General features: G+C 52.4%; 1 protein-coding gene across 2 annotated transcripts; it reads left to right on the top strand.

Moving 5' to 3' along the window:
- The first annotated feature begins 1,662 nt into the window (after positions 1–1,662).
- Positions 1,663–13,405, top strand: FRMD7 (FERM domain containing 7). Of its 2 annotated transcripts, none has more exons than XM_036402098.1 (12): positions 1,663–1,820; positions 5,748–5,852; positions 6,197–6,239; positions 7,517–7,550; positions 8,203–8,300; positions 8,425–8,539; positions 8,717–8,864; positions 10,037–10,132; positions 10,395–10,558; positions 10,774–10,842; positions 10,939–11,014; positions 11,132–13,405. In XM_036402098.1, exons 1-12 carry the CDS (start codon positions 1,764–1,766, stop codon positions 12,155–12,157), a joined length of 2,031 nt encoding a protein of 676 aa, XP_036257991.1. In that variant the 5' UTR covers positions 1,663–1,763; the 3' UTR covers positions 12,158–13,405. The 2 variants fall into 2 exon arrangements, with proteins under 2 accessions (XP_036257991.1, XP_036257990.1); XM_036402097.1 differs by having other exon boundaries at positions 7,472–7,550.
- Positions 13,406–13,674: the final 269 nt, after the last annotated feature.

Raw genomic sequence — 13,674 nt, 5'->3', positions numbered from 1 at the left:
GTGCCCTGGCATGCCAGGAGAGCCTGTACCAGGGAGACTTGGCTTCTTCTGGGCTCTGGGGCTCCTCTACTGCACCCCATACATCCCTCCTGCCAGCCCAGTGTCCCCACTGTGCTCCCAGTGTGGAGCTGTGCCTGTGATGTGAGAGCCACTCACAGGAGAGCTGCTCCTCTCCTTGTGCTGTCAATATTTGACAGCACAAACATTTTAAGCCTCAGAGGGAGAGTGCACTCAGCCCCCCTGGATGGTTTGTATGTGAGGCTGCCTTTCTCCTGTGACACAAAGAGCTCAGAGCCCAGGGCCACGAGCAGAGCTGGGTTTGGTTCTTCACGTGGGGCTGGCACAGGGGACACAGCCATGCCCTCCTGGAGCACAATGGACTCAGCTGATTTGTGGAGCAGCTCTGTGGGGAAAAGCAGGTTGGCTTTGATTTTCAGGCTCCTTTTTCTCTTGGTTAGCAGAAGACTTACTCATTTTAATGTGGATAAAAAGCTCTATAGTCTTTGTCTCTGCACTAGAGATGACAAGGTATTATGTTGCCCTGATGGCCTCTGTCTTGATGTCATCAGGAATATTTGGGAAGTGTAAGAGAGGCCATGGCAAATGGTCTGGAGTGACTTACAGTGGAAGTTTCAGTAAGGGAGCACCAAGCAAAATCTCTGCAGCACTAAATGTGTTTTTTTGTTTGCTGAGCCATGTTTCTATCACGCTGGGTCCCACAGAATTGTGTGACTTTTTCCAGCAGCAATAATGATCCCCTATGCCAGTCCAGTGCCTGCCTTTGGCACTGCTCAGTGCATTTATTTCTGAAAGGGGGGGTTCCTGCCCAAAGGTGCTTTTACCCAAAAGCTCAGTGGGGTGGTCTCTGATGGGTGAGAGGAGCCAGAGGGGTCAGAGAGCTCCTCATGGCCCTGCACACCTGGGGCAGAGGAGCAGCACAGGCATCCCCAGGCACCCAGCACTGGGGAGCAGCCTGGGCTGAGCTGGGCTCTGAGGGTGGGGGTGGCTCTGGCACTCCCAGGAGGAGCTGATGAGTGGGGACATGGGCTGTTCAGATTTGAACTGGAACCAGGTTGTCTCAAAGGCTTGTGAGACTTCACTAAGCTATTCAACCAGGATGTGAGCTGGGAATTAGGAGCAGGTTCTCCTCTGCCTCTCCAGGAAGGACTCACAACTGGTTTTGAGTCCAGTTGGAAACATTTTCCAGTCTCTGGCCCATCCACACATCACTCAGTGGACAGGACGTGATCTGCCCAGCCCATGGAGCCATCACAGCTGCCAGGCCAGCTGCTCTGCCAGTGCCCCTTGACCAGAGCAGGACGAGGGTGACACTCACTGCTGGGGGACTTTGGCAGGGGAGATGCTCAGCTCTTCTCCCCTGACCCGTGGCACCAAGTGTGGGCTTGCTTTGCCCTGGCATTGCTCACCACCAGCTGTAAGAGCTGAGCATTTATCTCAGGCCCATTACTGCCAATCTCCCCCCTATTAATACACCCATAATTCACAGGCAGAAAACATCTTTTATTGCAGAGGTGACATTTAAACCAAGGGAGGTATTGGTTTGTCAGGTCTTTTTTTTTAAATTAGTTTTTAGTCAGTCAGCTCATTTGCTCCAGCCTCTGCTCCACATCTGTGAGTGCAGCCTTCTCCATCCAGCTGAGAGGGAATTATGTGTGCAAGAGGAGTCAGGGCTCCCTTCCCAGCTCCCAGCTCACACTGCTAGCACTGCCGTGCCTGCTGCACACCCAGCTGCCTGCCCGAGGATGCTGCACCTCAAAGTCCAGTTCCTGGATGATTCCCAGAAGATCTTTGTAGTTGATGTAAGTGGGTATCATATTCTTACTGATTTTTTGGTGTTAATTGTTAAATCATTGCTGCTCTGAAGGATTGCATGGTCTCTGATAGCTTCTTGTTTTCAGCTTTAAAAAAACCCAGCAAACAAACAAGAAAACCAATCTCAAATTCAAAATGAAGCTTTCTAGAACTAATTGGTAAGTGTTTTTTTGGTATCAACATCCTCCTGTGCTCCCCTGTTATTGGCATTATTTATGAAGAAGGAGGAATGGCTTTTCCTTACCTGATGTGGTGGTTAGTAAATCAGTTAATATTAAGTGATGGTCTTGACAAGTGTCGAGTTCTCTCATTTGTCTGGCTGCCAGTGTAAACATTCAGCAAGGAAGAAAAGTCTGGGAACAGAATAAAAATAGCATATTTATCCAAGTTATCCCTGTTGAGGAACATCTGCACACATCTTCTCCTGGGCATTCAGCTGAAAAAGAAAACTGTGTGGTTTTGTGAATAGCTGAGGAAAAAAACCTCACTCTGTCTTATTTTCTGCATGGCAGTGTCCACAACACATTGTGATAAATAATTCCCATTTAACAAATGCTAGCTCTGAACTAGGTTTAAAATATTAAGTATTAGTATCTATGGTGTTAGATTTATGCATATGTGTATAGATAACTGAAAGTAGGTATGTCTTGTCTGTGTGTTAGAAGTATCTTTTTACAAGTGTGATTGCACATTTATTGCTGGTTAGTGTTTAATAATCACAGTAGCTAATTGAATTAGCTAATTCAAGTAGATTTGTTCTGGTACTTACCTGCATCTCCTGGGAGCAGAGTGTTTAATATAAAGCGGGTTTTTTTCAAGTTCTGTTGCTTTTCTTTGGTTGTTCTCTTCCGTGGTTTATAGCACAGCCTGAGAACTGCTGTCTCAGATGCACAGCTCCATTTCTTTGTGACAGTATTTTGCACAAAAGAGGATTATAAAGAAATTCCATGCCTTGACACAGTATGGAAGTTGTTTGATTTAGTTTAATTAATCTATCCTAGTCCAGGAGTCAGCTTAAAAATGAGACTGGTCATTTTAAAATGCCTTCCCCTCCTCCCCCCATTGATTAGATCAGGTCATAGTGAGACAATTCAAAAGATGCTTCTGCTACAATGTTGCTGCATTTTTTTCCATCTCTGTTTTCTTATTTGCCCAAAACGTAGCACTATAGCTCTGCACGACATGTTATTGCAGCAAATAGCTTCCATTAGAGGAACTCCTGGTCATTTCCTTTTTTAGCATGGAATGGTATTGGAAACCCCTTTTAGGCATTTCATGCATTTGCTGCTCTGTGTGGGTACAATAAATGAGTAGCTGAATTAGTGACTTCTCCAGTATAAAAGGAGTGCTTTGGGCTAAGTTTTGAGCAGATATTTTAAGCAACTCTTCCTAAGCCCCTCCTGACTTTGGAAAGCTCTCTTGAATGAGGAGTACTTCAGTATAATGGGAGGGAAAGGACAAAAGAGGGAGAGCTCAGAGGGCTGACTGCCCCTGCCCCTCACACAGTGTAAACATCTCTACCTGCCTCACGTGGGTGTCACAGCTGCCGGCATGTGCAGCAGGGTCTCCTCTCCAGGCTGCTTGCATGAGAACAAGTTCCTGTGCTGGCTGGATGCTGGCCCTGGGAGGCTTCTGCCTCCATCTGCATCAGCTGGGACCACTGAGTTCCCAGGATTTCCTTCAGCTGAGCAGTGGGAGTGGTTCCTGGGATAACAGATCTGAGCCCTTAGGGGAGGGCAGAGAGGGGTTTGGCACATCTCTGAATGTCCCCACTGTGCCCTCCCTGCTGATCACTTGTTTGGTTTGCTGTGGGCAAACCAAACAAGCCCAGAAAAACTCTCTGCTGAGGTTGGGTGAAGGACAGAGTCTCCTGTGGTCTTGTGTTCCCTGTAAAGCTGGGAATTCCTTGCTGTGGGCCTGGTGGCAGAGGAGTGAGGGCACAGGGAGGCTGGTGGCTTAAGGTGCAGGACACTGTGCTGATAGGGCAGGCATCTCCCAAGGTGGTGGGAAAAAATCACACCAAATCCCACGAGGGATTTGCTCACCCCAAACCCATGGACCTGGCTGCAGCAGCCTGTCCTGTGGGAATGCTGCAGAAATGGGCTTTTCCTTTGGGCTGCAGGTGCTGCCAGAGTCCCTCTGGGGACATGGGCATGTGTGTGTCCCCCGTGTGCTGCACGTGCTGCTGTCTGCCCCTGGAAGTGCCTCTGGCTTTCTGATTCTGCTCACAGTCCCAGATGCTTTCACTGAGGAGTGAAGGGCAAGTGCAGCCTCCCCTTCTCACCTCCTGCTCTGGGGTTTCTGCCTGTGGGTGCTCACCTGGCCCTGCCTCTTTCCCAGAGGCACCTGTGGGCTGGGACATGGCACAGACAGCCCCACATGTCATTCTTGTGCCTTGCACTGTGCCCCCACAGCACAGACCCCACTCCCCTCGCTCGGTGCAGGGCAGGGCTGATGCTGCTGAACACAACAGTGCTTGAGGAAGCACTGGCCTCAGCACCCCAAAATGCAGGACAGGACACCTGCAAGCAGCACTCTGCAAGAGAAAGGCTCTGCTTCTAAAGCAGCCCCTGCAGCAGCAGGGCTGTGTCTCCCAGCAGGTTTTCCTGGGTTTGGGGCTGCTCCTGTCCCGTGGTGCCTGCCCTGGGCACTGCTGGCCTTGGAGCACAGTGGGTTGCTCCCAGCAGACATATGGTAGGTAATAACCCAGTAAGAAATACTTGTCTTTTCTGGCTGCCTGACAAAGGCTAAGGCCTTTCATGCTAGAAAATTCTAGCTTGGAAAAAAAACATTTATAATTTTTTTAATTACCCTTGTGATCCAGTAATTTTGAGGAGAGCTGGGAGTGCTGCAGAGTGAATGCTGTTATTATGCTATCACTTTTCTGCAGCCTTTCAGCACAGAGCCAGCAATTTCATCCCAGGAGAAGCCCTGAAAGGTGGTTATTACTGTGCATCACCACCAGCAGCCAGGTCCCTCCCATCCCTGCTGGGGACAGCCACTGCCACAGGGAGCTGCAGCCTGTCTTCCCCTCCATCACCCAACATGTGATAATTTAGCAGCTGTCTAACCTGGCCTCTCTGCTCCAGCCTGCTTTTGCAATAACCATGACTTCTTTTTGGTCTGCTTTTCACAAGCTGATGAAGGCTTGTCAGGGTTTTGCTGGGGTGGGTCACTGCCATTTTAATTTTTGGTGCTTTCTGGAGCAATTTCCAGAGTCAAGGGGCCTCCTGGTTTGTTCTCCAGCCAGGTCATACAGCATGGCAACAAGTCAAGAAAACACCCTCCAAGTGTTTCTGTTTACTGGGAATAACTACAGCCTGGCCTCCCTTATCAGCATGTAGCACCACTTAATTCCTATTGCTAAAGCCCTGGGATGACTCAGAGCCCACGGCACAGGATCTCTGGCCCTGTTGCTGTTAATTACCATGGACCATAATAGCAGCTGAGCCCCAGCTGTTGGGACACCCAGACTCACTGCTCAGGTTTGAGGGCTGCTCCCGTTGGCTCCGAATGAAGCACGTTGGCCATGGCTGTCCCTGGCTCAGGCAGGTGCCCGTCCTGGGATCACCCACTGGTTTGCCAGGGACAGAACTGCCCACACAGTGATAACTGTGAGCACTGAGTCAAAACATGGCTTATTTTCTCTTGCTCTCCTTTCTGGTTTATGTTCCTTAATAGAGGAGAGAAGTGATGGGAAGGAATCTGATTTCCAAAAGCAGGGAGCACAGCATGCAGTTGTCCTGTTGTAAATGCTGAAGCCAAGAGCATTTATTGAGTAAGATTCTGCTGCTGCATGGTCAGGAAAGGGCTGCAGGAAGGAGCTGAAGCTTTTTCCCAACTCTCTGAAATCCCATAACTGCTGCTGTCAGCATTGCCTAACCTGCTGCTTCTGTGCTGTGTTTGTTTGCTAGCAAAAATCCTGTGGGAAAGGGCTCTTCAACCTCACCTGCAGCCACCTGAACCTCGTGGAGAAGGAGTATTTTGGGCTGGAGTTTCACAGCCAGGCTGGGAACCAGGTGAGTGCAGCTGGCAGTGCAGGCCCCTGGAGCTGCCAGTGCCCGCATGGCTGGGGATTGTCAGCACCTCCCTGAAATTCCAAAGGGAAAATTAAATAGAAAGTTTTGCCATGATGGCAGGAAAGCCCTGAGAATGGGAGTTAGGTGGGGAGCCACAAGCTCCAGAGATATGTGCAGCTCATGGTCTATCCATGGCCATCTGTGTGGCACTGCCCAGCAGGACACTTGTCACAGCAGCCAGGCTGGCCAGCATCTTCATGCTGCATTCTACCATGCTGCTGCTGCTGCTGCTTTTATTCCCCATCTATTGTGTCTTTTATTTACCCTTCTTTGCCTTATTTCAGGTCTGGTTGGAACCACTAAAACCCATAACAAAGCAAGTGAAAAGTAAGTATTTCAAGAATGGAATTCTTATACATCCTTACCAGTGAGAGTCTAGCACAGACACATTCATGCAGTGTTGTTTCTGGGGGACAGGATGTCTGACTTCCAGCACTTAACCAGGCTCATTTTGGAGCGTGAGGCTGGGCAGGATTGTTTGCAAGGACACCTCAGTCCCTACAGAATCCCACAGAAATACCACTGCCTTTGCAATCTGGTATCTGCACCATTTTAGGCTGGAGCTGTTAATAATCTGACAGCTTGGCAGAGGAGCAGGGTGGCTGAGTGCCTGTGTGGCCGTGCTGGCAGCGTGACAGGCACTGCTCCTGCTTGTCCTGCTTTTCTCTCTGCAGCTCAGAGTGGCCCAGGCACCTGCCTGAGGCAGGGTCCCCCCTCTGCCCTGCAGCTCCTCCCCAGCCCCACGGAGATGCTGCAGAGCCTGACCTGGGTTCAGGCCCAGCCTCCTGTGCCATGGCCACGAGCAGGGTTAACTCAGTGCTGCTTTCAGGCCTCTTTCCATCCCTACAGTATTTTCCCCAAGTACAGGATGGCTGGGAGGTGACTGAGAGCCTGGGGCCATGACCCCAGCCTTTGCCATGGGGAGGCTGCAGAGCGGGGTTTGCATGAATTTCCCTGAAAGGGGAAAGCCTGATAAGGAGCCTCCCCTTTCTGGGTGCACCACAAATGGAATTGTTGCAGGCACCTATTTTCTTTACCTTCTGGCCTGTCCCTCTGAGACATCCCAGGGTGTTCTGTGACAGTCAGTGCTTACATAATTGCCTCCCTCCCTTCACACATTTTGCCTTGGGCTTGGCTGCTTGGTCTCACTCATCCCACAAAAAATCCCTTTGCCCAGGCAGCCTCCTATGGAGCAGTTGCATCCCAAGTGCTTGGAGGGCTGAGTTTAACACACAGCCCCAGTGATGGCAACTACACCAAGGCTCTGGCCAGGCTCCCTGGCACCATTTCATGGAAACCCCCTCCAACAGGGATTTTTGCAATTTAAAGAATTGCTGGGACATTTTTCTCTTTAGTATTCTTTAGATATCCAAATCTCTATTTGTATTCATTGGTGACACTGGGCCCTGGGCAGGCTGGTTTTGGGGGGGCAGGCTGTAGTCCCTGATTTGTAAGGGTCCAGATAATTTACCCTGTAAGGAGGCAGCATGTGTGAAGAGAGTTGTAAATGTTCTCAATAGACATGTAAAAGAAAACTTATGAAGATGTTGTGTTTTAAGATCCTAAGGAGGTTCTTTTCAAATTTATGGTGAAATTTTTCCCAGTGGACCCCGGCCACCTGAGAGAAGAACTGACCAGGTACAGTGCTTTATTTATTACTTTCTCACCACACAGTTCTGTGGTTTTGCAGTGTGTTAATGCTTTATCTTCATCCACCCCAACCTGTGTGTATGCAATGGTTATCCTAAATATCCTAAGTATTACACTTTACAGAACAAAACCAAAGAATATATTTTCTTGATCCTCTGTTTTTAAACACAATCCACTTGAAGGATCAGCTGTCTTATGAGGCTGCAATTTGTTTACTGCCAAACACTTTAACAGTTGGGCACAGAGTCTGACTGCTCAGTCTAGCTCCTGCCTCAAGCAGTGTTCTGAGAGAACAACTTTAGTTTTATTTTTAAAAATGACATTGTTAGCTTCTACAATTTTAGAGAAAGCATTGCAAACAGGGACTAAGAATAAAATCAAGACAGTGCTTATGCAGAATGTCAGCCCCAAGAGAGGCAAATGCCCTCCAAAACAGAAAGGAATGTTAATTTTGAAATCTACTAATGAGCATTTCACTGACAGGGATGTGCTGGTCCTACTGGTGCCCAGCTGCAGGGGCTGCATCCTCATCCTGTGACGCTGTGGATGTGCATCCCATGAGATTTGGGAACAGGCACAGCCCTCACAGCTCAGCCCAGCACCCAGTTCCCCCCAGGGATGCTCCTGTCCCCCTCCACAGGTACCTCTTCACCCTGCAGATCAAGAAGGACCTGGCACAGGGGCGGCTGCCCTGCAGTGACAAGAGCGCGGCGCTGCTCGTCTCCCACCTGCTGCAGTGTAAGGGCAAGAGAGCACTGCAGGGCCAGGGCCCCTTCCCTGGGGACAGGCTTTGGCCATGCAGCCAGGGCTCCCCTCTGCACCGACCCTCACAGCCTAATCCACGCTCTCCCTGTCCCCAAAGCCGAGCTGGGCGACTTCCACGAGGAGACAGACCAGCAGCACCTGGCCACGCACAGGTACCTGCCCAACCAGGAGTACCTGGACAACAAGATCATGCACTACCACCGGAGACACAGGTGAGGGCTGCTCCACAACCCCCTGTGGACCTCTGCCGGCACGATGCTCCCATCAGCAGGCAGGGCTGGCAGTGGCGTGGGGGTGATGCCAGCCTGTGCATCCACAAAATGGCTTTTTTCAGCCCATTTCAGCATCTCCCTTCTCACTCCTGTCCTTCCTGTGTGCTGTGTCTCCAGAGGGAAGACGCCGGCCGAGTCGGACGCTCAGCTGCTGGATGTGGCCAGGAAGCTGGAGATGTACGGAATCCGCCCCCACCCCGCCAGCGACGGCGAGGGGACACAGATCAACCTGGCTGTGACACACATGGGGGTGCTGGTGCTGAGGGTGAGGGCACACGGATCAACCTGGCTGTGACACACATGGGGGTGCTGGTGCTGAGGGTGAGGGCACACGGATCAACCTGGCTGTGACACACATGGGGGTGCTGGTGCTGAGGGTGAGCCCGGGGCTCAGGGGTGGCCTCTCGAGCTGCAGGTGACCCTTCTCCCCTTTGAGCATCTCAAACTCTCTCTTCACAGGCCATGGGGGTGAAGGGGATGCTGAAGGACTCAGCCCCATCCGCCCCGTGTGCCCCTGAACGTGCCCCAGCCCTGCTGGCCCTTGTCCCACGAGCGTGGTGGCCGTGTGAGCAGCACAGCTTCCACGGCTCTGTCACATGTGCTCACTGTGTAATCTTCCAGTGAAAATAGCCCCCCACGTCTGTGCAATTACACGAGGCTGTAATCACGGCCGAGCTGGGCAGTAAATACAGACTTCCTCTCCGCTCCCACACCAGCTGATTTCAACCTGGGAACACCTTGTCACAGCAAAAAAAAAAAACCAAAAAACAAACCAACAAACCCAAACATAAAACCTGGCTGTGGGTCTGCTGTTGGTAATTAGTGCTGCCAGACCTGGTAATTTATTCAGAGCCATAAACATCCCTCACGCATGATTAGAGCATCTGTGAGCCCATTAAAATCTGGGCTCTTGCAGAAAGCTGAGAGGGTCCTGGTGCCACAGAGTGGGGTAATGTGATTTTTCCTGGTTCTGCCATGTGGCTCCATCTAACCTTGTGCAAAATGATAACAGAGTAATTAATGTGTGCTTGCGGCCTGCTTAAACCAGGTTTAAAGGTGTGGGGGTGAGCTGAGCACTGCTACACTTCCCAGCAAAGGAGGGGAGAATATTATTTATTTGGGGCACTGATTCTGCCTTAACTCACTTGATATTTGAGCTGGCACAGATAGGACTCCCTGCCTTAACCTCTCTGACACTTGTCTGGGAGTCCTGGGTTTCAGCAGGCAGAGTTAAGCCCTGAACCTCAGTTTCTACTTGTAGAACCACCTGATGCAGAGTCAAACACCAAACCCCAGCACCCTTTCCCCAGACCTCAGCAGCTCCAAGAGCTGCATTGGAGTCTGATGCAGTGTCCTGTGAGCTCAAGCCTTGGCACACTGCATTTCTGTATTTACAGGTTGCCCCATCCAGCTGTAATTGTGTGTTTGTCCTTGCAGGGCAATACAAAGATCAACACCTTCAACTGGTCCAAAATTCGCAAACTGAGTTTCAAGAGGAAGCATTTTCTCATCAAGCTCCACGCAAACATCTCTGTAAGTACCATGGCACAGGCAGCTGCTGGGCTCAGGAGCAGACAGCTGTGGATGGAAGGTCTGGCACAAAAAGTCCCCAGTTTATAGTAAAATCCATTCCTGCTGCTCATGATGGTGGTCCTTCCTGAGGGCTACTCCTGTGTCCCCAGCGAGGTGACAGTGCACTGCCTGGAGCTGCTGGCAGCCCAGATGACCCCTGGGGGATCAGGAGGGCACATGGCAGAGCTTGTGCCGTGCTCCTGACCCCATCTCTGGCACACAGGCGCTGTGCAAGGACACGCTGGAGTTCACCATGGCCAGCCGGGACACCTGCAAGGCCTTCTGGAAGACGTGTGTGGAGTACCACGCCTTCTTCAGGCTCTCTGAGGAGCCCAAGTCAAAGCCCAAAGCCCTTCTGTGCAGCAAAGGTTCCAGCTTCCGCTACAGGTAAATTCCATGGGGAAACCCAAACTGCTGGGGCTGGGAAGGGCCTGGGGATGGCTCCGAGCCTCCCTTTTATGTCAGCCCTGTCTGAATCCGAGGGGGTGATAACAGATACTTCTCCTGGAGACACCCCTGCCTCGGTCCTGCTGCATCCCCTCACAAGGGGCACAAGGGCTGGGGCTGATGGTGCTGCTCACGTTTCTCCCTCCATGCTGCAGTGGCAGGACTCAGAGGCAGCTGCTGGAGCACGGCAGGAAGGCTAAGATGAAGAGCCTGCCCTTCGAGAGGTACCAGGGGCATGGAGGGGGAGAGGTGCTTGAGGGGACTGGGGAGAGGGGAAGGACCCTCCTGGCCATACACCAACCCTTGTTCTTGTCCTGCAGGAAGCACTACACATCCCGCTATGATGAGAGGCAGTGCCGCTCCTCCCCGGACCTCCTGACAGATGTATCAAAGCAGGTGAGTCCCCATGGCATCAGCAACAGTTCTGTGCCAGGGCCTTGGCATTGCTGCCCCATCTGGGGCCAGACCCTCAGCTCTGGGTGCTCCCTTCCACCCTCTCTGTGCCCTGCCCAGGTGGAGGAGCTGCGCCTGGCCTACGGCAGCCGGGGCTCCTACCACGCCAACGGGGTGCACGGCTCCGAGCCCACCCTGGACAGCCGGCGCCGCAGCTCCACCATGGAGGTGACCTTTGCTGCTGAGCTGGAGCGCTCCAAGCCCGAAGCGTCCCCCACCTTCCTGCCCCACTCCAAGAGCTCCTCTGCCTTCCCCCTGCTCTACGCCGAGCTGGAGATGGAGCGGGCATGGGAGCCCATCGACCTCTTCGGAGCCAGGAATCCCTTGACATCCTTCCGGCCCCACCACCAGTTTGCTGGGAACAGCAAGAGCACCTCTGTGGGGAACATGCGGGAGGTGAGCGCCCGGCAGCTCGTGTACACGGATGTGCCCTGTCCCCTGCCCCTGGTGGCCCCGGCGCCCCCTGTGCTCTTCTACCTGGACAGGGCCCTGCAGCCCCCACTGGCCCCTGGTGAGGACACAGCAGGACCGGCCGGTGCAAGCGGCCCTGTGGCAGCAAAACCCCCCCTGCAGAGCCCGAGTGGGACCCAGGCTGGGCAGCTCCACGGTGAGGCTGCAGGCACGGCCGTGGGCACGAGCACGGCGGGGGAGAGCAGATCACTGGCTCGCTCCTTCGCTTACGGCCTTCAGGAGCAGCCTCCCAAGCGCTCCTGGAGCCAGTCGGACATGAAAACCATCCGCTTCCCCTATGGCTCGGAGTTCAGGCCCCTGGGGCCGTGCCCTGCTCTCAGCAGTCGCAAAGGGGGCGTTTTTTGGCACATCCCAGCCCAGCAAGGGCTGGCTCCGGGGCTGCGGCGCTGCCCTGAGCGCTACCTGGGCAGCAGCACCGAGTCCAGCGACTCGGACCCGGAGCTGCTGGGCACCGAGCACTGCTCCCGGTACGGCCGCGTGCTGCGCTCGCCCATGGCCCGCGTGCGGCTCTCCTCGGGCAGCCTCCAGCTGGATGAGGAGGATGAGGAGGTGTCCTTTGCCACCAGTGCTGCCGAGGAGAGGATTTCCAGAGGGACCTCCAAGTATTTCACCTAGGTGCCTGACACTGGCCAGAGGGAGCGGAGGCGGCTGGTGCTGACCCGGGGTCAAAGAATGGTGACACTCTTGGTCTGCAGGTCTGTTACAGCTTATGAAATATTGATGGGATCGTTGTGTGAGTGCTCTTAGCTCTAGAGGATGTGTTATTGGACATCAGGGGTGTGCTCAGAAGTACTCAACCCCTGCACCACACTTGGAAGCTGGTTTGCCTCTGCCACCACACTTTGAGGGGGGATTCTTATTTCAGCCAGAAGCCAGAGATCTCCTAAAGTCCTGCTAAACTTCTATGTCCTGCCCAAACTGATGCTTGGAGCTCAGCTGCTGGAGTCTTCATTGAAGGGGAGGGAGAAAAAGAGACTTCTCAAAGAATAGTTTCAGCTGCTGCTTTTCCCAGCTGCAGGGTGGCACACTGGAGGGAAGGGTGTTTCAGGCCCTTTTGGAAAGGAGCAAGATCTTCATGGGGGCTGCTCCTCGAGCTGATGCCATGTGGACAGGATAAAACCCCAGCACAGAGCCTGTCTCCTCCACCTGCCTCACCTCCTTCCAGTGCTGCAGGGAGCACCTGGCACTCAAAGGCAAGGCTCTGTGTGTGGCTGTCTTCTCCCTGGCCAGTTTAGAGGATTATCCTTCTCCAGAAATATCTCAGGAGTGCTTGTCAAGCTTTAGAAGCACCCCATGGTGAGCACTGGGAAGTGGGTTCACTCTCTAAATCAGCCATCACCTCCTGGTAGCACGGTGACAGCCCCAGCACCTCAGTGCTCTGCTTAAATCTGAGGGAGAGAGATGTGTAAGGGGGTTCTTTGTGGTCCTTTGCTTCCCCAAATCTGTCCTCAGTTAAGCAGCATGGGAAAACAGATATCAGGAGCAGGTAGGAATGGAACAAGCAGCTTCTTGGAAGTACTTTTATTTTTAAAACTCACTGTTACCCTAAATCTACATGAAATTTACTTGGAAATCTTGAGAATGATGACACCTCCCTAAGATTTTAGGGGGACATCTTGGTAATTTTCTTTAAGAACAACCCTGTAAGTCTTTGTAGGACATGACTGTAAGCAGGGAGACAGCCCAGAAAATCCATGGTGGAGAAACCACTGGAGCCTGCTAGAAGGATTTCAGAAACATGGAAACTGGGAAAAAAATAGATTAAAATGTAGAAAGAACTGGGCTTATCTGTCCTGCTCACTCTGCATGTTGCTGTCCTTTGTTTTAGAAGGTGGACAATAAAAAACAGTTGTTCACACTGGAGTTTTGAGTTCCTCCTTCTGCCCTGTGAAATCTGCACCCTGAGTCCTGCAGGCATCCCCCCAGCACACCTTGCCCTGTGCCTCCCAGCTCAGGAGCTTCCCTCAGTGCTTCCAGGAGCTGGTTTCCCTCTCCTGCTCTGCAGCCTGGCCTCCTCTGTGCCTTTGCTGTCTCAGCAACTGGGGAGACTTGTGGAGATCCCTGAAGGTTGCTGAAAACAGCCACATTCTTGGTTGGTTGCCCAAAGAAATGCATTAGCCCAACAAGTGAGT

The sequence above is a fragment of the Molothrus ater genome, chromosome 14 (genome assembly GCF_012460135.2).
Source record: "Molothrus ater isolate BHLD 08-10-18 breed brown headed cowbird chromosome 14, BPBGC_Mater_1.1, whole genome shotgun sequence".
Taxonomy (NCBI): Eukaryota; Metazoa; Chordata; class Aves; order Passeriformes; family Icteridae; genus Molothrus; species Molothrus ater.
This window is presented reverse-complemented; position numbering and strand designations above follow the sequence as displayed.

Excerpts from the sequence above, each read along its gene's own strand:
- FRMD7 (XM_036402097.1), top strand. The coding sequence starts at position 1,764 with ATGCTGCACCTCAAAGTCCAGTTCCTGGATGATTCCCAGAAGATCTTT. Across the intron at positions 5,853-6,196 it reads ACAGCCAGGCTGGGAACCAG|GTCTGGTTGGAACCACTAAA; the intron begins GTGAGTGCAGCT and ends GCCTTATTTCAG. Across the intron at positions 11,015-11,131 it reads TGACAGATGTATCAAAGCAG|GTGGAGGAGCTGCGCCTGGC; the intron begins GTGAGTCCCCAT and ends TGCCCTGCCCAG.